Source organism: Pteropus vampyrus, unplaced genomic scaffold (genome assembly GCF_000151845.1).
Source record: "Pteropus vampyrus isolate Shadow unplaced genomic scaffold, Pvam_2.0 Scaffold21, whole genome shotgun sequence".
Classification (NCBI taxonomy): Eukaryota; Metazoa; Chordata; class Mammalia; order Chiroptera; family Pteropodidae; genus Pteropus; species Pteropus vampyrus.
The window spans coordinates 11,624,198-11,651,408 of record NW_011888802.1 but is presented as its reverse complement, the minus strand read 5'-3'; the positions used below and the strand labels follow the sequence as shown (position 1 = coordinate 11,651,408).

Genomic DNA, 27,211 nt, shown 5'->3' with positions numbered 1-27,211 from the left:
CTTAACAAGAAGGTCTATTTTGAGTGAGATAAATAAACACCTGCGGGAAGAGCCACGTAGGAAGAAGGAACAGCAGTGTGAGGGCCCCGAGATGAGAATGTACCGGGTGGGTCTGGGCACAGTGAGGCAACCTGTTTAATTAAATGAGAGCCGGAAGTGGTCTCACAGTCTTGTTTGCTCAGCCAGATCCCAGGCATCCTATGCATATATGTGTGTTATTACCATAGCATATCTTTGATTTCTTCAATCCACAAAAGCCACCCTTAAATTAGTTGATTATTACTCATAATTATGAATTAATCAATCTACAATGTGAAGAACACTCCACTGGGGTGATTGGAGAAAGACCATAGTGACGGCACCTTCTTTATAAACATAATGACCAGAGGGAAGCAGAGAACACAAAAACATGGGAAATATCACCCAGAAGTAGGCCTACACAAACACAAAACAAGAAGCAATGTGAAGACCATGGGGTTTGGGGTTGGAAAGGGTTAGAGTGATAGCAGCAGGGGAAAAGTCAGAAGGTATTTTGACACAGGAGCTATCTGATCCCTGCTGTCATTTGCCTAGCCCTGTGGCTTGCTGCAGACTCAGACACCTCCTTGGGGAGAGGCCACACTGGCACTGTTGATCCAGATCCCCCACTCTCCCTGCAAAGCTCTGATGCTAGGATTTTTGTCTCTTTCATTTCTTTTCCTTAGTCCTGAAGCACCCAGTCCCGTGTTAGTCATAAGGAAACAGCTAATGAAGCTTTAATAAATTAATAATTACTTTGGAATCAGATGGCTATATGTTTCCCAGAGAGGAAGTAAAGGGCACTGTGATCCCCCTAAACTTATTTCCTTTCTTCCTTTTTACCCGCAAGTCAGGCTTTTCCTGTTACCCAACAGCAGCTTCATTTATCCTGGTTTCTAATTTCTGTGCCTTTAGTACTATGAAAAAATCAATGTCATTTCTTAATCGACTACTATTTTTGACATCACCATTTCATTCTCACAGCACTTCTTCCCAAGACTGAAAAAATAATCCTTCATTCTTGCACTCAATACTACCCGTTTTTCTTGTCACAAGTCCTTTATGTATTCCTATGCCTGAAGGCGTAAAAAGGCTTCTCATCACTTTTTTTCTCACTCATTAATAGTCTCCACATTTTTCCACAGTTCTCATACCTTTATCTTCCTACAGAATGATTCTAACCAAACTTCATTCCTTCTTGTGAATATTTTTACGAGTTAAAAAAAATTGCCAACTTTACCAGAGAAAAAATTTTTAAATCTTTCTCAACAGCGTTATTTCCCTTTGTATTTGAAGTAAATCTGTAAAATAAACATTTCAAAAATATTTTAAGTAAATTTGGGGATTATCTATCAATTGTGGATTTGGGGTCATATGCTATGTGATTGGATAAACACTTAAAATCAGAAACTAGGATCGTTTCTAGAGGGTTTTTTTTTTTTTTGAGAATTCAATGAATAAATATCAGTAAATGAAATGTTCTATACATGCGCAGGATTTATATTTTACTGGTATCTGAAATAATAATTTAAAGAGCCTTTCAAGTTACACTAATTAAATCTGTTTGGCAAAGACCATTTACACCTTGCAAAACAGTTTTCTTTATTATAATGAGTATTTGTAGTTACCACATTTGGCATGTGTCCAACAGTATTTGCAAATTTAAATAGAAATTTCTCAATTCACATTATCCCTATATAAATTGTATATTATTTGCTTTAGATGAGTCATTAAGAGCCTTGGTATTTTTGCATAATTTTTTTTCTTCCACACTACTTGTTTTTTGTAGATAAAAGAAGATAGGGGGAAACCGCTTTAATCACTTCCTTGTTCCTTCCTGGGAAGGAACAAAAAGGACACTGAATAGAAAAGAAAAGGGTATCATTGATGATTTTGAGATGCTGAATTTATTTATTCACTGCTAAGTATATTCAGTAAATTGGCTTGGATTACCGGAGCATTGCGAAGAACAATATATTCAAATATGTTAGTAATATTTAATTGTTCGTTTGCATTTTGCAATTTGTGCGTTTTTTAAAGCAATTCTTAATGCTGTTTCCTCATTTTATTATCCCTTAATGTTATCTAACAGTAACACTGTTCCTAGAAAACATTCAATGGCACACTAAGGTGAATCTATTGGGTACTCATAAGTAAAGGAACTGGTACTTGGTTTCCTAATTAGACTTTTGTGATCATTAATACTTTTCAAGTAGATTAATGATAATATAATTCAAAATTCTATTATCTTGAAAACCACTACAGATTTTCACTTCTTTTCTCACTTTTAAACTTAATTTTAAGAAGTACGATCCTCAAACTTCCCCAGGGTGGCTACTTGTAGTTACTATTTATCATAAAGTTGTTTTATATTATGTACTTTACACACACCGCTTTAAGACAACTAAGAAAGACAGGCACCTTATAACTAATGAGATTCAGAAATCTTAAGCAACTTGCCCAAGGGCATGTAGAGCAGGTTTATTTAAATTTAACCTCATTGAAAACTGGATGTAAATGGCATATAGACATACAAATGCAAGAAAAGAACATAAATAAAAGAAATCCAGAAAAGTGAAAAATGAGATGACTCTAGGGATACTGTGTAAAAATAAAAAAATTCACGTTAAAAGAAATAGAGTTGGGTTGCTTTGACAGTGGATGGGTCAAAGCAATGAGGGAAAAATGATTATCGTAATTACATTTTCCATTAGATTAAATCAAACTAGTTACTTGGCAACTAGCTTTTCACGACTCTGTTCTGATACATTAAAGAGGATCTTGTATGATATCCTGGAGCCACAATAAGTTCAATAGTGAGCTCAACCCAGGCAGCTGTTATAAGACCTCCACTGCAGACAACTGGAAGGACTACAGAGAATAATTTCATAAAAGTAATTCTACAAATGTCCAAAGCAATATGGCCCAGGTTTCAGTACTATAATTCAGAGAAACATTTTATCCAAGCTGAAAGAGTAAGTGACCTGTGTGCAACATTTTACAAATGTTATTTTTCAATCAGAAACAACAAAAAATGAGTCATGTTTATTATCACCAGGGATGGGGGCCGTGTATCAGTTTTTTTAGGTCTGTGGTTCACAGAAAGTCCATTTTCTTTGGCAGCCCTCTAGAGGATAGTATTAGAAACCAAGATCTGGATAGTATATGTGGGTAGTAGTAGAGCTGTGGGGGGAGTGTAGCCTACAGGTTAAAACATGGGCTTTGCTTTGGACAAACCCGGCATGCAACTCTGGCTCCCCGACTTAGAGGCAGCATGACCTCCAGCTCCCAGAGGCTCACTTTCCTGCTCTGTAAAATGGGGGCAATAATTTCACTTGTCTCTTAGGACTATTTTAGTGATTAAATAAAGTAATGCGAAAGACTTACTTTTGTTAATGAATATTACTAATTAATATTATCAACAGAGACCCTCTTCTGAGACTTACAGGGCCCACACAAAGTTTTGCTTGATCAGATGTGAGCATGGAGATAGTAGAGGATCTATCTCAGGGAAGGGCTATGTTCTTGGAAAATCACCTGGTTTTAGTACAAGAATCTGTGAATGCTGGAAGCTACAAATTTCGACACAACTAACAAGTGTTTTACCTGAGGCTACACCTTAGGTCTCTCAAGAACAAAAATCTATGACCTTTCCTCTCTATGCTGCCCTCTACTTCTTTGAAATATTTTTACTGTCTTCCACAATGATTCATTTCCAAATGGGCTCTATCTATTTCCAAATTTAGGAAGAATTCTGAAAGTTTTATTTTTTGCTTAATTTCACCCCAATTGTCACAAAATGAAAGTTATTTAGGTGTCTCATATCTACCAGATGAACAAGAAGAATAATAATGTCTGCAAACACTTGATCATCTTGGCATCTATTTCATTTTTTTAATTAAAGAAAAACCTCATGGTTTTAAGTTTTATGAAACTAAATTATACAAATGTTAGCAAAACATTTACATTAGATATGTACATTTAACCAGTAATTTCCTAGCTCCCAAAATATTTATTTTCAATATTCTGTTTGCTTTTTATGGTCTATTTGAAATCTGTTCAACAGCCAGTAAATTACTTTTCCATAATTACAGTAATTACAGTCCTCTTCAGATGCTCAAACTTATTTCTCAGAATTCTACTGTAGGAAAGTATTTGTGATAAAGTCCAGATACATTATGACAGTTTAGGAAACAATACAAATGCTTCCCTAACATCCACAAATATTATTTAAAAATAAATCTCTATTAATAAGAATTACTCATAAATTAATGTATATCTCACTGTTACATTTAACCCATTAGGAAGTTTTATGAGTTATCTTAGTAAGAATATCCTAGCCAAAAAAAACAACAACAACAACGATAATTTATTCAGTTAAACAATATAAAACGATAAAAGAAAAACATTACGTTAAAATTGATTTGTATCATTATTCATCTATTAGACTGACAAAAAATAAAAAAAAATTATAACAGTACATTCTCTTGGTGTAGCTGTGGGGAAACCGGTATTCACACTTATGACTGGTGGGAATGCAAATTGGTACAAGCCTTCATGAGGAAAATTTGGCAATACCTAATGAATACATATGCACTTATGTTTTGACTCAGTAATTCCACTTCTAGGAATCTATCTTGAAGCTACACCTCCAAATATACATATGCACTGTTAATCATTGCAGCATTATTTACAATAGCAAAATATTAAAAATAATATTGATAAACTGTGACATATCAACACAATGGAGTACTAGACAGCTGCAAAAAAAAAGAATGAGGAAGATCTTTATAAATTGATCTGGAATGATATCCACAATTAAATGAAAATAACGAAGTGCAAAAGAGTATAACATGCTAGCTTTCATGTATGAAAAAGAAGGTGTAAGACACATTACTTGCATCATTTATGCAAAAGATATACAAGAGAGATAAACCAGAAACTAAAGAGACTGATCAATCTAAAATCGGTGGGTGGGAATGGGATGGAAAGAAGGTGGAATGGTCATGGTTTAGTATAAATAAGAAAGAGGTGACACTTCTCAGATCGTAAGTTTTTTGTATAGTTTTAAGACTTAGGACTATAGTAAAGTTTCACATTCTATCCCCAAATAAAGAAGTAATTAAAATCAAGGATGTAGGAGAACCTCAAAGGAAATACAAATAGTAACAAGTAAACCTAATTCTATTACTAGTTAATAATATAATCACTTGAAAGAAGATAGAGAAGAAATAACCAATCTAAGTATCTTTGAAAAGCTATATTTTCACTGGATATTGTAATGACAAAAAGAAATGTATACAAATACTGTGCTCTAGCTAGTAAATATATTTCTTAAAGAGATATGGTTTAGCAACTCTAATTTATGTATAAACCAGGATTAAAGAAATATGTTAATATATTGAAGATCATGAGAGCCAGATTTCTCACTGTTGGAGAAAGTTACAAATAAGGAAAGAGAGAAGGTTAAATGAATTTTGTGAGGTTGAACTGGAATCAGTATAAACTCATAAATATATTAATATGTATGTGTGTATATATGTGTATATATATATGAGAGAGATAGATAAATCATATATATGTATATATGAGAGAGATAGATAAATCAGTCAATCAATAAAAACATAGAGTTTGTGTGGAAAAGAATATATATAATCTTCTAGCTCTGCTCACAGAGAGGGTTTAATAGCAATGACACTCAGTAGCAATGAGCACATATATTGCCCAGATCTTGGTTTCTAATACTATCCTCCAGTAAAAGGAACCGTGCTCTTTGAAGAAAAGGTTGATTCCTGGAGTGGGGCAGGAAAAATACAAAAAGACCCTGGAATATCTTTTGGTGGTAGAAAATGAGGAAGTGTTCAAAAAATGAAGAGGAATGTGTCATAAGAATACAAGATCTAACTGTAAGGAGTTCTCAATATACAAAGCTGAACAATTTGAGCAATAAATAATGATATTATTAGGTTATGTCCATGAGTCTGCACTGATATCGACAAATAATTGAATAAATAAGTAGTTAGAAGAGAAAAAAATTCAGTTTTCAGGGAGAGAATACTAATTAATACATATAGAAGGAAAGAAGAAAATCATCATTATGCAAAAACTCCAATAATACTACTGTAGGCTAAATACTCTTATGGATGCTAAACTAGCATCAGTGGCTAAAAGTTTGTGGAGAATTGGAATATTAGCATAGACTTCAAATATCTTCTCTAAAATATGTATTACCAATAAAGAAAAAGAATAGTAACATACAGTAAGAAACTCAGAAAATACTATATGTACAGCCTAATATGTATGAGAAGGACATGACATCATTTCTGTGGTATTCTTGCAAAATGCATAACCTCAACCCAATCATGAGAGAACACTGAAAATAATCAAATTGAAAGGCATTCTGCACGATAACTGACTAGTAGTGCTCATCGAAAGTGTCAAGGTCATAACAGATAAGAAAAGTTAAGAAACTGTCACAGATTGGAGAAGCTTAAGGAGACATAACATCTAAATGCATGTGAGATCCTGGATTAGATCCTGAAACATGAAAAAGATAAACTAGTGAAATTAGAATGAGGTCTGTTTAGTTAATATACTGTATTGATGCTAATTTCCTGTTTTGATTAATGTACTATGATTATGTATATATAGTGTAAACATAAGGATAATTTGAGTAAAAGGTATATGTTAAATCTGTTGCTATTTTTGCAACTTTTCTATAAGTCAAAAATATTTCAAAATAAATGCTAAAAATAATTTGATTTCAAGCAGATCAAGATTGAAGAATAACGATTTGTAAAGTTATTTTTTTATTTTTTGCCATAGTCTCTGAGCTATAAAGCCCATATGTCAAGCTTAATCCATATACATATTAAACCTCTGGTAAATAAGAATTCTCTAATTTGGAATTTTATTCATTTAGATAAAGGCTTGGCTAAAAGTGTCTCTTTAAGTGACAAAAAAAAGTGTATGCTCAAGAAAATGTTAAGATATTTAAATGAAATAGAGAAACACTCTAAGCAAAATGATATAATAATTGTGACATTCTTAAAACATAAAAATATCATATATGATAGTACCTGGCAGACAATAGGTACTCAAAAAAGTCAGGTCTAAATCTTAAAATCAGTCCCCGATACCTTCCAGAAGACAATAATTTGATGTTGGTGTCCTTATTCTCTCAATTAGTACAGATTACTGCATTTTTTCTACAAAAATGGATACAGATTTATCAAGAAGGATTACAGGCACTTTCCTAAACAGCCATAGTAGCTCTTAAATGCTGTTTCTCTGCTAGATTAAGAGGTTTCAGATTAAAGAGTTTGATTTTTATCTTTTAATCGATTCCTCAAACAAGGCTTAGACTTTTGCCAAATTATATTTCCAAACTATTAATTATTGCATCTTAAAAAATGCCTAGATGTAGCTTTAAATTAAACTTGTTTTTTGTCTTTCATTTTAAAAGTTGATTTAACCCATTTGTGATGAACACAAGCAATCTGATGCCCAATGATCACAGATCAAGTGGATAGGAATCGATATATGGCACAACAGAATTAAACCGATTTTTTAAAAAATCCTGAGGCACTCAGGAGAAATAGAATTTAATATCTATCAATTCCACATGGAAATTAAATGTATCCTGAAACTAACTTCTCTAAATAGAATTCAAAGGAAACGTAATAACTATTCAACACAGCTCATTGTCAGATTTCTAAAAAAAATGTTGTGTGGCTACTAGTAAACTATTTGAACTGTCGATCTCAAAACCCAGGACTCCCATGTGGGTTAAGGAAAATAAATGTAAATTCTCCCAAAGTGACTGGAAGCCTGAATGTTGCCCACAGGCTCAACCTGTGATCGGAGCCACATGCAGCAACCTCAAATTATTGTTCTCAGGCTCGACCTTTCCTCTCACTTTGTTCTGGCAGCTTTCCAAAGAGGGACAGGTGGTTTTAGGGCATTTTCTTGGGTTACAAATCAAATAATATTTCATGGTTTTCACTTTTAATGAGCTAAGCAGAAGGCATTTGACAAAAGTCACTATAGAGGTTTGGAGAAATAATTTATACTCTAGGGCATTCTTAAATCAGTAACTCAGCAATATGGGATTCAAAAAAAAAAAAAGGAAAAAAAAGAAAACACACTTTCCTGCTCCTTCTAGTGTTGAACTGCAAAAGCTTCATAGTGTATATTTGTCTTGCTCTTTGGGGGTACCCCATGCTCAAAAACCAATGAATAGATTACACTGGTCCTCACATGTTGAGTTTTCATTGGTGACAGTTGTGTCCACAAGGCATGCAATAAAGTCAGAAGCTGCTTTCTGATACATTGCATTTTTTGCCAGAGAAGAAAATGAACACACTTGGGACCTGTGTGTGTGTGTGTATGTGTGTGTATGTGTGTGTGTGTATGTGTGCGTGTGAAATTAACACATTTCATGCCTCCACTTAAAATTCAGAACTTGGCAATGGCCAGAAATAAACAGTTACCCTAGATTTCATGCACTGAGGATTGCAAAAGCCAAAGCCAATAGAAAATACATTTCCTCTTGGACTGACTGTAATTACAAAATGTCAATGTGCATGATAAATATGACCATCAAAAGGGTTCTCAAATCATGAGAAAATATATTTTGGGGAGCAACCAAGGTATGTCTCTGTTGAATAGAATTACGTTAAGCATTCTCATGTTTGCACAGTTGACATTCTAACTATACTTAATTAAAGAGGTTGGAGAGCATAGATATAAACTCATTCTGAGAATACATATTGATGAACATGCTGTTAAATGTTTACCATTTAGGCATAAGGACAGTATAATTTTACAGAGAAGGAACATGCAGGCATTTGCTTGGTGCCCAGGACAGGGGATTCTGGGCACAAGCTATTGGAATTGATTAGGGAAGTTGGCTTCAGAAATATTTGGGCTGTGGAAACCCTACAGTGGTTCCTGGCATCTCCAGCTCCTATTCTAAGAACATAGAACAGTACTATTTTCAACATCCAATTGGATATTCCCAGTTCAGGTGCCACTGTTTTGCAAACCCTAAATGGATTTGCCATACCCCAAACTAGCTTCTCTATTCACTTACAGCACTGTCATTGTTCTGTGTGCTCACCTCAGTCATACCTGACATATTTCTTTCTTTGCCCTCTACATGTAGTCACCTATATTTAGACATTAAGTCATATTTTTATTTTCAGCTCTACCATTAGTGTTGACTTCCTTTCTCTTTCCACACCAGACTATGATGACCTCTCTAGTCTCATCTACCATTAGTTTCATCTATCTGAATCCATTCTATACTTATTTGCCAGATTACTATTTAGATCTCATCATTCCCTGAATTAAAATGCCCTATGACTTGTCATTGCCTACAAGACACAAGAACATCAAGTATTTGGCTTGACTTTCGAAGCTTCAACAGTCCAATTCCTGACTAATATTACCTCCCAATACACACTGGCATGGATGTCTGTTCAGCCTGGCTGGTTTCTTGACACGCACATCATGTTTATTCTTACCTTCGTACCACTGTTTTCCCAAGGAGTTACCAAGTCATTATTCACCTGAGCAAGGGCAAGGCCTTTTCTCTAGGGATGGGTCCCACTACCAGGAATTAAGGCAAATCCAGAAAAAGGAGTAAGAAGAAGCCTGTGTGATGAAGCACACTTCTAATCTTTCCCCTTCATTTCTTACTGATAAACTGTCCTCTGACCATTTTCCTTTCGTTTTCAGCTCGCCCTCATTATCTGTTTTGTTTGCATGTTTCTCTTGCGTGATGGTCTCCTGCCTCCTTGTCTACTCTACTGCTTTATACTTTCTATTTTCTGTTCATACCTTCACAGGTTATTCACCCAAACAGGGAACCACATTGCTTCTCCTTCGGAGCTACATCTGTGGACATGTCTTAATCCCTCAGATTTACATGCATTATCTAGTTTAATCCACATAATGTTAAAAGGTAGGTACTATTATAACCAGTTTATTGGTGAGAAAACTGAAATTTATAAAAGGTTAAATAATGTTCCCAAGTCACATACAGATGATAAATTATGAAGTCAGGATTCCAACTCATGCGTTGACTCATGGACTATTTCTCTTACCTGTGTCACCTTCACTTAAGCCAACTCTCATTTTGAAAACACACATTTCACCTCTTTAGAAAATTATAACTTTTCAAGATCAGGTAGTATAGTTTTTATTTCTTTTGTGTCTATCATATGCCTTGTCTAGATCTAAGCATAGAAAAGACACTGAATAAATGCCTCTTTAAAGAGAATCAGACAAATTCAGATGCTGAGCCATGTCAAGGAAATTATAGGTGTTTACTGGTCTAAACCTGTACTGTCCACAACAGTAGCCACTAGCCGCACATAGTGATTAAAATTTAAATTAATTACAAATAAATAAAATGAAAAATTTAGCTCCTCAGGCACACTAGCTACATTTTAATTGCTCAACAGCCACATGTGACTAAATTTAAATAATTAAAATTAAATAAAAATAAAATTCAGTTGATCACTCTCATTAGACATATTTCAAGCACTGAACCACGTGTGTGTAGTGGCTACTCTATTGAACAGCACAAACATAGAACATTTCCATCATTGCAGAAAATTCTATTGAACAGTACTGGCAATATCAAATACACAGTTTCCCCCCAATATACCCCATCATCTATGTAGCCAGAGACTAATAGTTACTTCCTAAACACTTAGTAGGAGATAATTTATGCAGTGTTTAAGAACTGGAGCTCTGAAGCCAAATCTTGGCATTGAAATCTGTAAGTGCTGTGACTTGGACAAGTCACTTAACTTATCTGGTCTCAGTTTTCTCATTTGTGTGATAGAATTCATAATGTTGACTAATTAGTAGGGTTATTATGAAGATTAAAAATGTAAAGCGATTATCACATTGCCTGGTATGAAGTAAATATCCAGCAAATGTTAGCTATGATTGCTATGCAGGTAATATTATCCAAATGGAACCCGGAACCATAGAAATAGAGGAATAAAGTTTCTTACAACACTCTCAGGTTGAGAATTTGGATACTAAGAGAAAGTTAGTAGCAAGGCACATTTAAATGTTCTCTCATAGACAACCTTGAGAAGTATATATCTAGATTTTCAACCAGTAAAGAGTGATGTTCGGCAAATATTAAATTGGGTCACAAAGAACTTGTCAAATATTTTATATTCAGATGCAGTGATTCAATCAAAAATACTGCAAGGCAATGGACACCGTGTCTTGGTATTTATAGAATTACTCCTGAGTAATATTCTTAGGACTATCGATGATTTCAATTCTCTCTTCTGGTTGGGTATTACACATGGATTTTTTGATTATGGAAAATATTTCTATGACTAGGTTAACACAGAAGACTTTGAAACACAAAACTATTTTAAAGATAAGAAACTAATCTAACAACAATCAAGGACATTGAATTTAGAAAACCAGTAGACACATACATAAGTGATAATATCAAAGGTGCCAAATAGCCTTCACCAACTAACTGACTTTTGCAAATTTTGAGAATATTCTCCTTGATGTCAATGAACTCTTACGGAAGAGTAGTCCCACTCCCTTTGAAAGAACTGACAAGCTATGTGAAACTACCGCAGAGATAGACATATGGTTGAGATAGGAAGGGCGTCACTTTCTGATTCAGTCAAACTGAAAACCACATCAGCTCTGGCAATCAAAGGGGTGGTCACCGATACTTCCAAAATTCTCTTACATCTACTAGTTTATTCATTTTACTTAATGCTATGCTTAAGCCTCTCATTAAATAAATTAACTTCCTGAGCAAATAAATTTTGGTGGTAAATACTGAACTTTTTTCTTTTCTTTTTAAAAATTATCAGCATTATCTTTCTAGAAGATCTCTGTGCTTTAAAGAATATAAATGTCCAGCATATAGATAACCTTCTTACTTGGGATAATGTCATATATTCAATGACTTATTTTGTATTTTTATTTCTTCAGAAGTTGTAATAGAGGAAATTCTTAGCATAGCAAATTATTTAAATTCATGCAAAGAAAAAAATTAAGGACATGTCTTTTTTATGTGGGATTTATATACAAGCTGTTATTTGAAGGACAAGGCATATTCCTGCTCTATTTTAATTTAAATTCTCTCCTGGCTATCTTACCAAGTATCTGTAGACACAATATGTTTAAATGAGTTATAAGCTCAAAGTTTTCATGTTCCATGAAGGTTCTCAAAGGTTTAAATTATTTCCAAAGACATTAACACCTATTTCCTTTTTGAGTAGGCAATGAAAACATGCCTTTAACCACTGGAATAATTCATGGGGCCATCTCTTCTAACCTGACTTCTACCCCTGGTTCCTTGGAGGGTTGCTCATTAATAAACAAGTCACAAAGACAACAAGAACGGAATTCTAAAAAACTCTTTTATAATGTTACAGAAACAAGTCTGAGGAAAATTAAAATTAATTTCGAAAATGACTCAAACATAAAGACATGATCAGTAGTTCTACTCTTGAGATAATCATAAATTAAAAGAGCTTTTAGAGTAATTAGAATATACATCTCTATATAGATTTAATTATATATATATGTAAATGTTGTGTTTATGGGAAAAGGATTCTAAGTACCATCATTAACACTATTATTTTTATTTTAATAAAGTGTTGCAACATCACATACAAATTTATTGTTTGAGTTAAAATAAAGATTTTTATTTTAGCTGTTAATCAAGACTTTTAAAGTCAACTAAATGTCCCAGGAGGTACTCCCTCCCTGTGCATGTGTGCATCCACCACACACAGGCTTCATTTTGTTTAATCAGTCATGAATGTTTTGTTTATGATGGCCTTGGGACTGGTCATAAGTCTGCTATTTGTGAAAAGCCATGTAGTTTAGTGTTTTCTTTAATAATCCACTTATCTAGCTCTATTTATATTTCTTATTTTCTAGTTTCTACCATACGGCAATTTCATCTACCTTATATTCCTCTTATCTCCTGAAATTGGAATTCCCAAGAATGTCATTGGGCTACCGTTTATAGTATTTGATTTTTGCCTGGATTTTTGAGCCTTTTGGAATCTATTAATTCCATTCAAAAGAATCGTCAGATATTTTCTCTTGGCATGCCAAAAGCCAGGCATTTTGTGTTATAGCTTGAATTTAAACATAATAGTGAAAACTACCACATATTAATAGAATCAGATGTTAATTATTAAAAACAAGTACGTTCTGATATAATTATCAAATTAAACCATTTACCTATAGAAAACATTGAAACTGAAGTGAAAACTAAAAGTAAAATGCAAAATCTCAAATACAAAGTCAATTCTCTAGCTATATTTTGATGTGCTCTGTTTTCTTCTGGTAACTAAATCCTTCTGTTGCTGATTCTTATAGAAATTGGAGAGGTTGAAAAAGGTATAAGAATTATTTCAGGGAACTTCCTATTATAAATGGGACATCTTGTATCCTAAAGAATGTTATACTTGTAAAAATAGCTATGCCTCATTACAGACCATTGGTTGGTGTCATATTACATTGCAACATAAATTGCAACTTGAAAATCTAGTTTATGATATCACATTTGTAGTCATCAGTAAATAGGAAATGGATTGACTACAATTATAAATTGTATAGAAGTTGAATATGCATAAACTGGAATACATGGATAAACAAGAGTTGACATATACATACACCTTCGTATGACTACTTGTCTACTACATCATGTAATTTTAGGTTTGATGAGCATTGCCTGCTTTGATCCATGGGGAAAATCTGCTTGATTCAAAATAGAAATTGTAGTCCCATGAATCCCTTGAGTTGTTGCCTCAAGACCAGCATGAGCAAATATTCAGAGGTTAAGAAATGCCTGCTTCTGTGTTTGCTGAATAGCCTCATACATTATACCATCCTTAAGGCATTAACTCTATTGTACCACATAAAAATACTTTCACATATGCGGAGTTCAGAAGTAAACCATTTTCTAAATGTAAGAAATTGATAACAAATGCCACTCGCGAAAGTTGCTGAGTACCAGCCAACTGTTTTCTCCCTTCCCCCCGCCTCAGCATGTTGTTAGTACAACTTATGCATTCAGCCAGCATTACAGAAAGAAAACAGCATATGATAAATGTCCACAAGCAATGAGAAATATTGAATCAAGGACTATAAAAAGAAGGCAGGGTTTGGTTGGGTGGGGTTAGATTTCAACTGATAGAATATAAAGTGTTTTTGTTCTTTAAAAATCTTTTTTGGTGCTTTTAAGAATGCACAAGGGCAAAAGCAAGTTCTGCAGCTAACAGTGAGATCAGATTCTAAAATAATTGCTTTGGCTTTTGTTCCTCAAATTAAGAGTTGTGTTTCTGGCCTGTATTATTGAATAGGTTCTTGTCTTATACAAAGAGGAGATGAAGAAAACTTGAAAGCTTGCTGATAAGTGCAACTCTTAAAGTTTTCTTTTTCTTTGGTTGAAAGTAAACAATTTTCTATGTTTAGGGTCTAGAGGTTTTGGAACATGGCATTTCAGGATATGTTAGCCAGAGTCACAGCATATTTACAATGAAATTCTTTGTAACTAAAAATTTCTTATCAGATTTATATTATAGAATTGAAAATCTTTGAAAGAGGAGTATTTAATGCAAATGATTGAAAAATTTCCTCGTGTTTATTTTATATTCTTCTGAAATGTAACATCACACAGTCCTGTATATTACAAAAAAGAAAACATAAGAGTATTTACTAGAAACAATAAGTATTTATCTAGTAACATTTCTTTCAAGCACAAAGTTATGATTATGCTAGATACCTTGAGGGTAAACAACTCTCGCATGTCCTAAGACATTCTTTTGTTCACCAAAATAGTCATTTATTACATGATACTAGTCATTCAACTGACCTTACCCAGCTTCCTTGATGCTGGCTCTAATTTACAACTTGTTGGCAACTGTTACAGTGAAAGAACCAGGTTCATTATCTGATTTGTTTCTGCTATCCCTGCACTCATAGAGTCCATTAAAAACAGAGATATGTACTTTTTAAATTATTGAATCAGTCATAGTTCCATTAAAAGAGTAGGCTCACAAAGTAAAATAGTACAACCTCTTACTACATTCCCTTCCATTTCTCTGCTTGCTTGTTTCCATTTATTACATTGAAAGAACACATATAGAGTCCTGTTCTCAGCAGGCACGGCCTTGTCTGTTGTATCCCCATGCTTAAACCAGAGTAAGGTCCATACTAGACACTCAGTAAACGTGTGTTGGATTGATGAATAAATGAAGGAGTAAATGGACAGTGCTCACTGTATTGTCTCTTGGCCTGGTACAGACGTAGTGCTCACCTTGTGTTTCATGTTTGATGTTCTTAAGCTAGTTTTCTGTCTTTGGGCTGTGTTGAGACTTAATAATTGGCAAGTTTAAAAGCAGAAAGAAAGCCCAGAAAGTTTGATACCACTTGTATGTCTGGTCTATAAGTAACCAAGGACTAACTTAAAAATGTAAGCTGCTCTGCTGGCTTTTCTTGCCTCCATTAAAGGGCATCTATAGATCAAGAAACTCAACCTTTTCTTAATGAAAATTCTCCAAATCTTATCCAATCGAGTCAGTGGCAGTGGTGGTGGTGAGACTTGACCATAATACGTCTCGAAATATATATATATGTATTAAAGAACCACTGACAAATCATGCTAGACCTATTGAAATTATCATGGGATCTTACAAATGTTTTGGGCCTTTATTGTAACAATTAGATATGTTATGACTATTCAGTATTAATTATGTTTGACAATGCTAATTCCACACAGTCTTATTTACTATTTATTCTATACTTACCAAGGCAGGGTTTCCCTGTCCCCAAGGTGAGGTTAAGTTCCCCTGCTGAGTAGACACTTAGCATCCTGGGCTTCTATTTTTCTAACACTTTATCACAATTGATTATAATTAATTTAACTACATGAAATTCTCTGAAGGCAAAAATGTATGTGTCTAGCTTACTCATATAGTGAGTTGACTTAATATGTGAAGATTATTAGGGTCTTACTAACTGGATAGATAGACTAAAAACTTATGCTACAATGTTGGAACAAAAACATCTTCAGGTCTCACTTTTATGGAACCATAAAGATAATTTTGCCTTATAGGTTCGGTAATAAGCAACTTATAACATTCTAGTAATATATATACATACACACATGTATATGTATGTATGTATGTATAACAGAACAAAATAGAATCCCTGCCTTTTGTCCCACCAACGCTGCCTTTCCACACCTACCATCCCTTTTTTCTCTCTCTTTCTGGTTCTCACAGTCTATAAAGTCTTAGAAGGTACCAGATGTTTGGAGGAGGCTATCCCACACATCTTAGATTTATTATAGCTATATAAGTGTAATTTCAGCCTTAACTTTGGTACCCATGAACTAGGTGGCCCTTTGTCAAACAGAACAATTCTTATCCATGGAGGGCTGGCATCAGTACCAAACACTCAAAATAACCACAGGATATTACTGAAACAACGAGTTCTGCCCACACACTGTTTCCTACTAGGAAATTTTAATTTACATAAACATTTTTCAAGAAAACCCCTTTGCATTTCATCAACATTTAAAAGTTAGGCTGGAATAAGTCATGTATGAATATACAGTAACGCCTGTGGTAAGTGCATAAACAGAGACTGTCAATGACTCAGATGACATTTTTCTCCTACTGCATAGTTTCTAATAGTGAGAACAGGCTAAAAACCACTCTCATGTTCCTTCCGGTCCTGACTACCTGAGGAGCGCAGCACAGCACACCCATTCATTTAGGACCTTGTGTTGAATGCAAGTGGAAGCTGGGCTGTGCTTTGTACTGGGAAATCCCACATGATCCTAGAAAGCAGCCATAAGTTTCTGGCAGATGTGAACTGAAGCTTTTCAAGTACTCTCAAATGGGTCTAGCAATATCATTTTCAAAGTTGTCAGTAACTTCCCCGCCCTGCCCACTCCCCACCCCCGCCCAAAAAAGCTCCATGTAAAAAGTGAAGTGTTCTTCCTTTTTCCTACAATAGTTAATTGATAAGAATTTTTTGAGTACTGTCCCTGTGCAGGGTGCAGAGTTAAACTTCTTAAAGGAGGGCTATGAAAATACATCCTGAATAGATTCCTGATTTTTTTCTAAGATTAAAGAACCCTACAGAACCTCAGAAATCAATGGAGTACCACTGGCTTTTTTTTCTTTGAGCATAGCAACATTTCATTTTATCAGTGAATTGCCTGTCTTTTGACACAATCCAGACACCAGCTGAATTCTAAACGGTTACAAATCACGTTCAATTAATTGGTGGCATTGTAAAGATCATGAGAATGTGCCACCAACTTAATTCTTGTTTTTACTGACAGTTGATTACATGCCGCTGTTAACATTTTAAATGAGCATATAATAAAAAACAACCTATAAAATGTATAAATTGGGACATGAATGCAGCAGACAGGGATGGCTCATGCAATTGACAGTGACAGGAGTGACAGGTTTGATGAAAAGATGCTAGAAGCCTGGGAGTGATGGGCTGCAGGTGCTAACCAAAGATAGGACGATTATACATAATTTTTGTTGAATTACTGATTTCCTCACTGATCTTTGCTGCTGCATTCATGAACACTGTAACACTGTCATCTTGGATGTACCTGTGTGGAAAATGGATTTGGCACATTTGACTAATTTATGTAATAAATGTGTGAACTAACACTTCACATTGGGATAAGTATTAGCAAGAACATATTCTGCTCTATAAGTCTATGTTGATGGTCAGTACTCAATGACATAGCAAAACCTGAAAAAAGAACACTGGAAACATTTTCTCAGAGGTCTCTCACTTTAGTAAAAAAAAGGGATATGGAAACAAGGTGTATGAAATATGTTAATGTAGGACTAACCACCAGGTTTAAATTTCATTAAAACATATTCAACACTTGGTGGGTTCAACTTTTAATTTCTAAATCAAATGGTTTTCTAGACTTTTAATTTCAGAACGAATTAGCATCTAGGAAATCCAAATGAATGAAAGTATAAAGATTTGTTTTACATTGAAATAGCCAACCGGCGCCAAGAAAAAAATGTCAATTAAGAAGTCACTGTTGATCTTATAAGTTTAAAAGCCCATATTCTCATTCTTAATCATGTCCTGCTCTAAGTAACAAAATCTACATGTCCACTTTCATCAATAAGTTGCAGGCTGACCAAAGACAATTTAACTGGGCTATTAATTAGAGCAGTTTTAACCAAAAATATGAGTAGCTTTTAGGACTAAAAAGTGATCCTCTGAGGTTTAATGTGGTTTTTAAAATATGCAAATGTTTTTAGATTTCTTGATGAGAGTACATTTTTATTAGTATTATTTGAAGGGACTGTACTTGCCAAAATTAATCTAAATTTATATTTTAAATTGTTTATTCTGATCATTTTTTAAAATTCATACTCACCTCCAAAATAGTAGCAAAAAATATTGTTTTTAGTCAGAAGGGTACTTTAATGATTAACTTTTAAAAAACTCCCTCATTTTTCAAATGAAGTAATCCAAGATCATAGAAACAGATTTTATCCTCCCACTGAAAGGAGAGAATAGTGTTTCGATTTATTCTCTCTGAAATGATTTCTGAGATTTTATTAGATAACTTCTATTTGAATCTATCCACTCTAAAATCTTTTTTTAAAACTTCAAAACCATTTCCTCTGACCTTCCTAAGCAAAATAGTGTGTTAGCCGATGGGTTTCATTGCCGAAGCTGAATGCCTGTAACCTAAGCACATCTTCACACAAGGGGCTTAGGTTTCTCTGTATTCTAACACATCTTAGATCTTTTTCCTAGTCTGCTCAAATCGTAGATGTCAGAAGACTTTATTCATGCATTCTGGTTTAGAGGTTTGCATAAATGATGAAGACCCTCTGAGTCTGATGATTGCCACTGTTATCTGCACCACTCTGCTTGTCACTATGCAATTGCAGTAAATGCAATTGAAAGTACTTTTATTTGAAGGCCATTTGACAGAGGGAGGAGAAAATACATTTACTCTTTCAAGGCCTGTGTATTTCCCTGGGAGAAGCTTGCCTATAAAATTTGTCCTTTTATCCTTGGATAGCTATTTGGGAAATATCTTTTGGCAGAGCAACCCCCTGAGTGATTTCTGCAACTTAAGACCTGAACACGTGATTCACAGACCTTCCCTGAATCTTCCCTACCTCCTTTCCTCTTACCTTCTAAATATTGGAAGGCTGATTCACGCTTGTGTGCTTGAAGCATTCTTCTCCACAGATTGAGAAAGAAAATTAGCATATTTTAACAAAAATATTGAGCTATTTTCACCACAGATGTTTAATGAAGGAGTTGTTTACTAATATTGACACAGCACACAAATCACATTGAACGTCTTACAACTGGTTCTCCTCCCTTAAAGCAAATCAGGGATTAATACAGTCCTTGAATTATTTTACAGATGGCATGAGCCACCCCGGCCCTCCAGCTGCACTGCACCCAGAATCAAAGTCTTGCTCCTCCTCACAGAACATGAACACTGGAACCCTTTCAGAAGCAAAGGGTCAGTTGTCTAGGAAGATCTGGTGCTGAAACCCCTTACCATAAATGGCCAAGTTCCAAGGTCCTCCAATTAAAACTTGCCCTGTCACAGCTTCTTCATGCATACCTGTTCCCCCCTAACTCCTTAAAACCCTCCCATCGTAAGCCATTGGGGAGTTTGGGTTTTAAGTGATACAGCTTTCCATTCTCCTTGCTTAGCACTCTGTATTAAAACAACTTTAATTTTTCCATTCAGTGTTCAGTGTTTGGCTCTGCTGTGTGTGCATGTGTGTGCGGTGGGGAGGAAAACAAATTCTCTTCCTGTTCAGTTACAATATCTATGCATCTGCGATTACGTTGAGGTAATACAAATAAAAAAGACACAGCACCGTGGATTTCTTTTATGAGAATCTTTTCTAACTTGTGCCTTCTCACAGGAGTTCAGAGAAATTCAACAAAGGTTACTTTTATCTTCATCAGAGAGATCAGCTAACTCAATACAGCTGTCTTGTATAATCTTTAACAGGACTGCCCTTCACGATATACAAGGAAGTCTTATTTTTTCAGAATAAAACAAGAAAAATGCAAAGAAAGTTTATAATTTGCTAAATGTCGCTTTTAAAAAGATCCTCTTAGTCTCTACGAGTCATCACAACTGCCATCAGACATCATAAACACTTGCTGTTTGTTTCCACATCTCTGCTCTTGGATCAGTTTAAATGCTCCTTACCTATAAACAGATTCCACTCCGTGTCGAGATCAGCCTGATTTGCCAGACAGCCCTTCATGACGTTGAGGCAGTAGTTGTTGCAAGGTCTCACGGTGGGAAGTCCTCGACAGTATGGACAGTACAGCATCTTCATGAGAGCACGAATGCACCCTGGAGTCGGGCTGACCTGTAGATTTATTTTTTAAAAAATCATAAATAAGAAGGATGGAAGGGAGAAAAAAAGACGTAACTCATTTTCTCCTTTAAAAAGAAAGAGATGAAATGTTTCTGATAAACCTCCAGCAGTAGAACAGAAGGTCGAAAGAACAATCAGAATCTTAACTCTTTGTAATACTTGATATTGAAGCCAGTCTATTCCTGTTAAATACTTCTGTTCGGCATAGTAATAATCAATTTTCTTGAACTGTCCCCGTCAATTTTAATATCTATGTCTCTGTAATTCAGCCCTAAAACCTAGACACTGTTTCATTGCAAAAGAACATGAAATGAGACAATGCATGTGAAAGCAATTTGCAAAGTTAAAAGCGCCATAAAAATGTAGGTATTATTAAAGTTTAATGTGACACCTTTAGAAAATTTTCAAACGGATTATTTGACCCTGTTCCTAAAGGAGGTTGGCAGATATACTTCCCTTGTACATAACTTTTTGAAAAGAATCAATATCAACTTGTCTGGGATTTCTGAGATCCAGGCCTGCTTAGAAGCAAAGGAACTGCCAAGGCACTGTGTTCTGGCATCTGAAGGTTTGTGGTTCTGGAACTCTGTGGAAAATGAGCCCACTGTTGAATGTGAGGAGAAATCCTTGCGGTAATTCAGAAGAGCTGCTAATCAACTGACAATGGAGTGCCATTTGCCTTGAACTAGGAAAGCAGCCTGCTCCTTCAGAAATTAATCTGTTCTAAACCAGTAAGGCCTTTTTTCTAGGCTCATTGAAAGTTCTAATTTGACTTCAAGTGGAAGGAATATTTAAAACAGCATGGACCAACAACAGCAACAAAAATACAGAAAGTTCTTTTTCATGACTAGACGCAAACATTATTGTCATATATACTTAGTTGATTTCTTATAATTTTGGTATTTTAGTCAAGGGACTATATGTTCCATTCTTGTGCTCTGGATCTGTGGATGATTGATCTAAATTGTATCATCTAGACCTCTTGTAAAGTTATAGCCTTATCAAATAGACCTGGATCCACAGGTCTGTTTGTCCAGAACATTCAGCTACTGACAAAGCATAAAACACCAATATAAAGGTGGGTCAATAAAAGGTATTTCCACAGAAACGAGTAATTTCAACAACTATAGCTAATCTGTGTCATTTTTATCCTTTAGCTAGAAACCACGTTTGAAGTTTTTAAAGCAAGGCTTGAGTTTTTTGTAAGATTTTCTTAACTTTATGTTCTATAGCGATAATGTCCCTAATACATTATTTCAGGAAATAAAGCCATTTTTTTTATGCTCTGAAATATCTAGTTGTCCTTTTGTTTTCTTATTTGCTTTCCAAAATTTTTTGAAAATTTTCAAACATACAGACTAGTTCAGAGATTTTAATAGTGAACACACACAGTCCTACTCCTAGATTCTACAGTTAACATTTTCCTATACTTGCTTTTCCACACATCCTAACATTCATTCTTCTCTCCATTAATGAATCCAACTTATTTTTTATGCATTTCATTTTTAATGTTCTTTTGATTTTTACTTTTTCTGGTAATTTAATGTTGGCTTTAAAAAAGTAGAATTAACATGATCAAAATCAGTGCATTAAGTACTCTAAATCAAGTAAGTGACGTAAATATAATTGGCTTTTCTTTATAAAAATGTTTAAAGAATGGTTTCATATTTACTAATTATTTAAAATTTTTGTTCCAACAATAAAATAACAATGAAAAGAGAGAGTAAAAGTGAGGAGTCTAGTGACTTCTTTTGAGCATACATTAATGTCTCCATGTCATCTTCTTTAGATGGGCAATTTTGTTGAAATTGCCAAATTTTATGCACAATTGAAGAGTATTATTTAATTTTTTTATCCACATGTATCCCAAATCATTCACAGAAAGTAAGGAAAATAGTCTGTATTATATATACAAAATCAATGCGGAATTTCAAATTCTTATACGTTTTACTTATTTGGCATTGTTGCAATCCTACAAACATTTACCCACAGAATTCTGTTTTCCATAGCCTTGCAATTTCTTTACTGATCCTGAAGCCTTTCTCCAGAGACCTACCCAGCTTTCACCCAAACAATTTCTTTCTTGACTATTGGATTTTTGGTTTTCTTGCCATTGGTATTACATGACGCTTTGCTTCTGGTCACTCGGTGTGTTGGTACAAGACCTAGAGTATTTGTTAATGTTAAGGATGAAAATTTGAGACCTCTAGGACACTGTGGACTCTTTTTCATCATTATAACTATACCACACTGTAAAACATGCACATCATTACAAGGTATTATGATTTAGGTACTCAATAGTGCTTTTTGAATTCAACTCTCTATTGTGTTTCCCAATTCCTTGGCCACATTGATATTCAAAGAAAAAAAAGGAACAAAGTAGTTTTTATACAGCTAGCATTCAATTGTTGCTTTTTAACTTTGTTTTCAAAGGTTATTGATTGCACTAATTCCAAAGCTTTGCTTTAAATTTTTTTAAAAATATTTTTATTGTCTTGGAACCAGCACAATTTTCTCAGTCTGACATTTAAGAAGAGGCTCCAATCAGGATAGCAACCAACAGAGAAAATTGAACAGCCTTAATAACCTAAAAGAACAATGTTGTTCAAGTTAAATATGGTTCTCTCAGTACTTTTGGAAATAACATCCTTCCTGGTCGAATAAAGGGCATTTGAAGAAGAAGAAAATGGAGAGCAGAGGATCAAAGTTGAAGCTTTCATGTTCACAGACCATATTTTTTGAATTGACACAGTGCATGCTTGAATTAAAAAAAAAAATCTTCACTTCAAACTGAAGACTTTTAGAAGTAAGTCTCTGAAAAGAAGGTTGTTTTAAATGCCAATTGTGTGAAGGAAGGAACATTTCTCTTGTTAAATTTTTAATAGTGTTTTATAATTGTGCCATAGCTACTTAAAAAAAAAAAAAGAAAGAAAACCTCTTCTATTTTGAAATAAATATAGATTCACAAAATGTTGCAAAAATAGAGTCCTGGATGCCCTCATTCACCTTCCCTCAACAGCAACATCTCATATAGCTGTAGTACATATCGCCAGGGAACTGACGCTGGTACATTATTGCTAACTAGTTTACAGATCTCATTGGGTTTTTATAATTTTTTTATCCTGCATTCCTTTGTGAGTGTGTGCGTGTGTGTGTGTGTGTACCCTTCTATGTAATTTTAATCATATGTAGCTTCATGTAAGCCACTACAATCAACATACAGACTTTCCATCACAGGAAAAGGACTCCCTTGTTCTATATCTCAACACCATCCCTGGTCTCTGTCACCTGGCAACCTACTGTTACTGATCTCTTTTCATTTCTAAATTTTGTTATATCAAGAATAGTATTTAAATGGAATCATATAGTCTATAAACTTTTGAGCTTCACTTTTTAAAAACTGAGGATAATGCCTTTGATGTCCATCCTAGTTGTTGTATGTATTAACAGTTCATTCCTTTTTGTTGCTGAGTAGTATTCTATTGCTTGGATGTAACAGAATTTGTTCAACTATTCACTCACTGAGGAATATTTGGGTTGTTTCTAGTACTTTGCTCTTAAGAATAATGGTTCTATGAGCATTTAAATACAGGTTTGAATATATACATAAGTCTTCATTTGTCTGGGAAAAATGCCCAGAAATGCATTTGATGAGTCAAATGCTTACTGCATTTAGTTTTAGAAAAAATTGCTGAACTATTTTCCAGATTGGTTGTTGCATTTTACATTTCCATCAGCAATGTGTGAGAGATCCAGTTTTCCCCACATCCTTGCCGATATTTGTTCTTATCATTTTTTTGAGTCATTTTAATACATTATTATTTACTTTAAAAATTATGGTGAGTTTCCTCTGAATGATATCCAAACCTGTAGGCTAGCCTCAATGGGTTCTAATAAAAATCAGGTCCAAATTCATTAATTAGCTGATCTCTAGAAAATATGTAACACTAAAAAATAAATAATTCTGAAATAGTAGATAAATCTGTATATTTAGCAAATCAAAATAAAGAAAGGAGTTCTAAAAACTCATATTTAAAATTTAGAATAGAATAATTCTCAAACACATCAAATTTGTACGTTATGTGGACTATTAGGAATTTTTTTTTTTTTTTTTACCTGAGGAAAATTGTGTTTAGTAACAATAAAGAGTACAATCTATCTTAAGAAACAAAATGTTTTATTTTTTTTAAGTTGGTGATGTGGATTTTTGACTATTCTTTAAAAATGTAGCTGTGCTTCCTAGATATTCTAAGTATTCTAGGAAATACACTTAAATAGTAAGGAGATATTTACAAAAGTGGTACCCACTTGGTATGAATAAAGCAGTGTTTTTAAGTGCAAAAAAGAGTAAGCTGAGATTGGCATTCATTTTTTGTGATTGATTGTGCTCTCACCTAACTTTTACATGTTGTTCTTCAACAGTACTAATCCTTTGTCAAGAATTCACAATATTAGGGGGTAAAAAAAAAAATTCAATGGTTCCTACTCCATTATCTTACTTTAGAAAGATAAACACACACTTGTGAGTCAATCAAGTAAGATTTCAACATAAAATGCTTACATTTTGCTTGGGTTTAGTCTTGCTGTTAACTTCTTTTGATGCTGTTTATATATAATGAATGGCATAAATTATCATTTTATAGTTGATATTATAATTGACTACTTTTGAGAAATAATAATACACTTTGAGGAAAATAATATAATTTATGACAAAGATTCCTTGTAAAATAACTGAAAAATAAATAAAATAACAAAAATAATTGAGCTCTTGGTTTGTAACCTTGTGGTTTTTTATTTTTGTTTTTGTTATTGTTTGTGTTTCTTTTTTTAAAAGGTTAAAGCAAGACATATTGAAACATGGCAAGGAATACAAAAAGAGTCTTTAATAAAGTTGTATCAGGAGACAGCACTGAGACTTATCTACTTGGCTAGCCATGTGTGTCAGGATGTTTTAGTAAATAATTTTTATGTTTTCTAAATGTGATTTGGGGCATAGAATACCTTTAATCATATAATAGCAATTTATTGCAGGTCTTTAATATACTTAAACTTTCTGTATCTGGACCAACATTCATTCATTGATGCTCACATTAGCAATTCCTAATAGTAGCTGATATAAAATAAAAATGTCTTTTAAAACATTTTTAAAAAGCAAGAAAACATGTGGAAGTTATAAATCTATATTTATACACAATGAATATATACCAAGCAATGCTTGTTTCTATAGAAATCCTATAGCCAAATTAATAAAGTAAACATATCTGTCTTCCGCTTCCAGAAGACAAGTTAATGTAAGTGAATTCTTTAATATAAATTCAAAATCTGTTTTTTGAGTAAGAATTGATACCATCCTCCAGTTTCTAATCTATAGTCATAGTAAATGATGAGATGCTTCTATTCATCATCTCAATATATCACCAGGTTCTGAAGTGTCTTCTTAAACCCTCAAGAATGATGAAATTACATTCAAAGTAGTTTTTGGTAATTTTAATGATAATTCTTTAACAATCAGCAACTTGTATATAGGCTTTGTAGTAAGTTCATGAGAACTAAAATTTGTTTCTTCTTTGTTCATTCGTGAAACTTCCATTTATCCAACATTTATGGGGATGACTAAACAGATCTTGTACCAGCATCAGAATACTTGGAATACATTTATTTCCAGATCATTTCAGGGAATAAATTATTTGTGTTGGGGAAGTGCTATAAAGAACACCCATGAAAGGGCATTTAGCTCAGAATCGAGAAGTAGGTGTTGACAGAAATGGCCTCTGAAGAAAGCTATGTAACAGATGTCTGTAGTTTAAACATGGAAGATGAATGACATCACAGAAATGGTGTCATTGGAAATGCCAAGAATTAGTCCTTCCACTGAAGCAACCACTGAGCTAGAGAAAAATGACAGAATCAAGTTTCTCAGAACTCTGGAATCGAATTTAAAGAAAAAAACAAAAAACAAAAACAAAAAAAACTTACAACAACCAGGAGAGTGTTTAATAAAGAGAATGCTAAATTTCAGCTAAAAAGAAAAAAAAAAAAAGTATTGCTAAATATCAAGCCTCAAGATATTTTATAAGATTGCCATCATACTAAGTATTTTCACTGAACCACAGTAAAATTTAACTTGAAATCAATATCATGAAGAAAACTGAAAAATTCATAAATATACAATAGGTTAAACTAGCAATAGGTTAAAGAAATCACTAGAGAAATTAGAAAATAATAGATGATTGAAAATGGAAACACAACATACAAAAATTGATAGCCATAGATGCCTATATTAAAAGAGAATATCTGAAATCCATAACCTAATGTTATATCTTAAGGAACTAGAACAAAAGAGCAAACGAAAAAGTTAGCAAAAGAAGGAAATAATAAAAATGAAGTGAAGACTAACAAAATTTTGGTTTTAGTTGCTCTTCTTTTTCTAATTTCTTGAGGTATAAATATAGATTATTGATTTGAGATCTTTCTTTACCCAGAAGCTGGGAGAGAGGCATAGAATAGTATCTCCCTCTGAGCCTCCAGAAGGAATCAATTCTGCTACACTTTGATCTCAGACTTCTAGATGCCCGAACTGTTAGAGAATAAAGTTCTGTTGTTTTTTTTTTTTTTTTTAAATCATTCAGTTTTAGTAATATGTTTTATTAGTCTTAGGAGACTAACATATATGCCAAAAGATTAGATAATTTTCATGAAATGGACAAATTCCTAGAAGCACACAGTCTACCAAGACTTAATCA

The 27,211-nt window shown here is 33.8% G+C and overlaps 1 protein-coding gene across 1 annotated transcript in view; it reads right to left on the bottom strand.

Moving 5' to 3' along the window:
• GPC6 (glypican 6) overlaps nt 1–27,211 on the bottom strand; it is a 1,009,483-nt gene that overhangs the window by 322,681 nt on the left and 659,591 nt on the right. Inside the window, 1 exon segment of the mRNA XM_011355489.2 lies at nt 20,294–20,459. Within this exon segment, the coding sequence (XP_011353791.1) occupies nt 20,294–20,459 (166 nt within the window).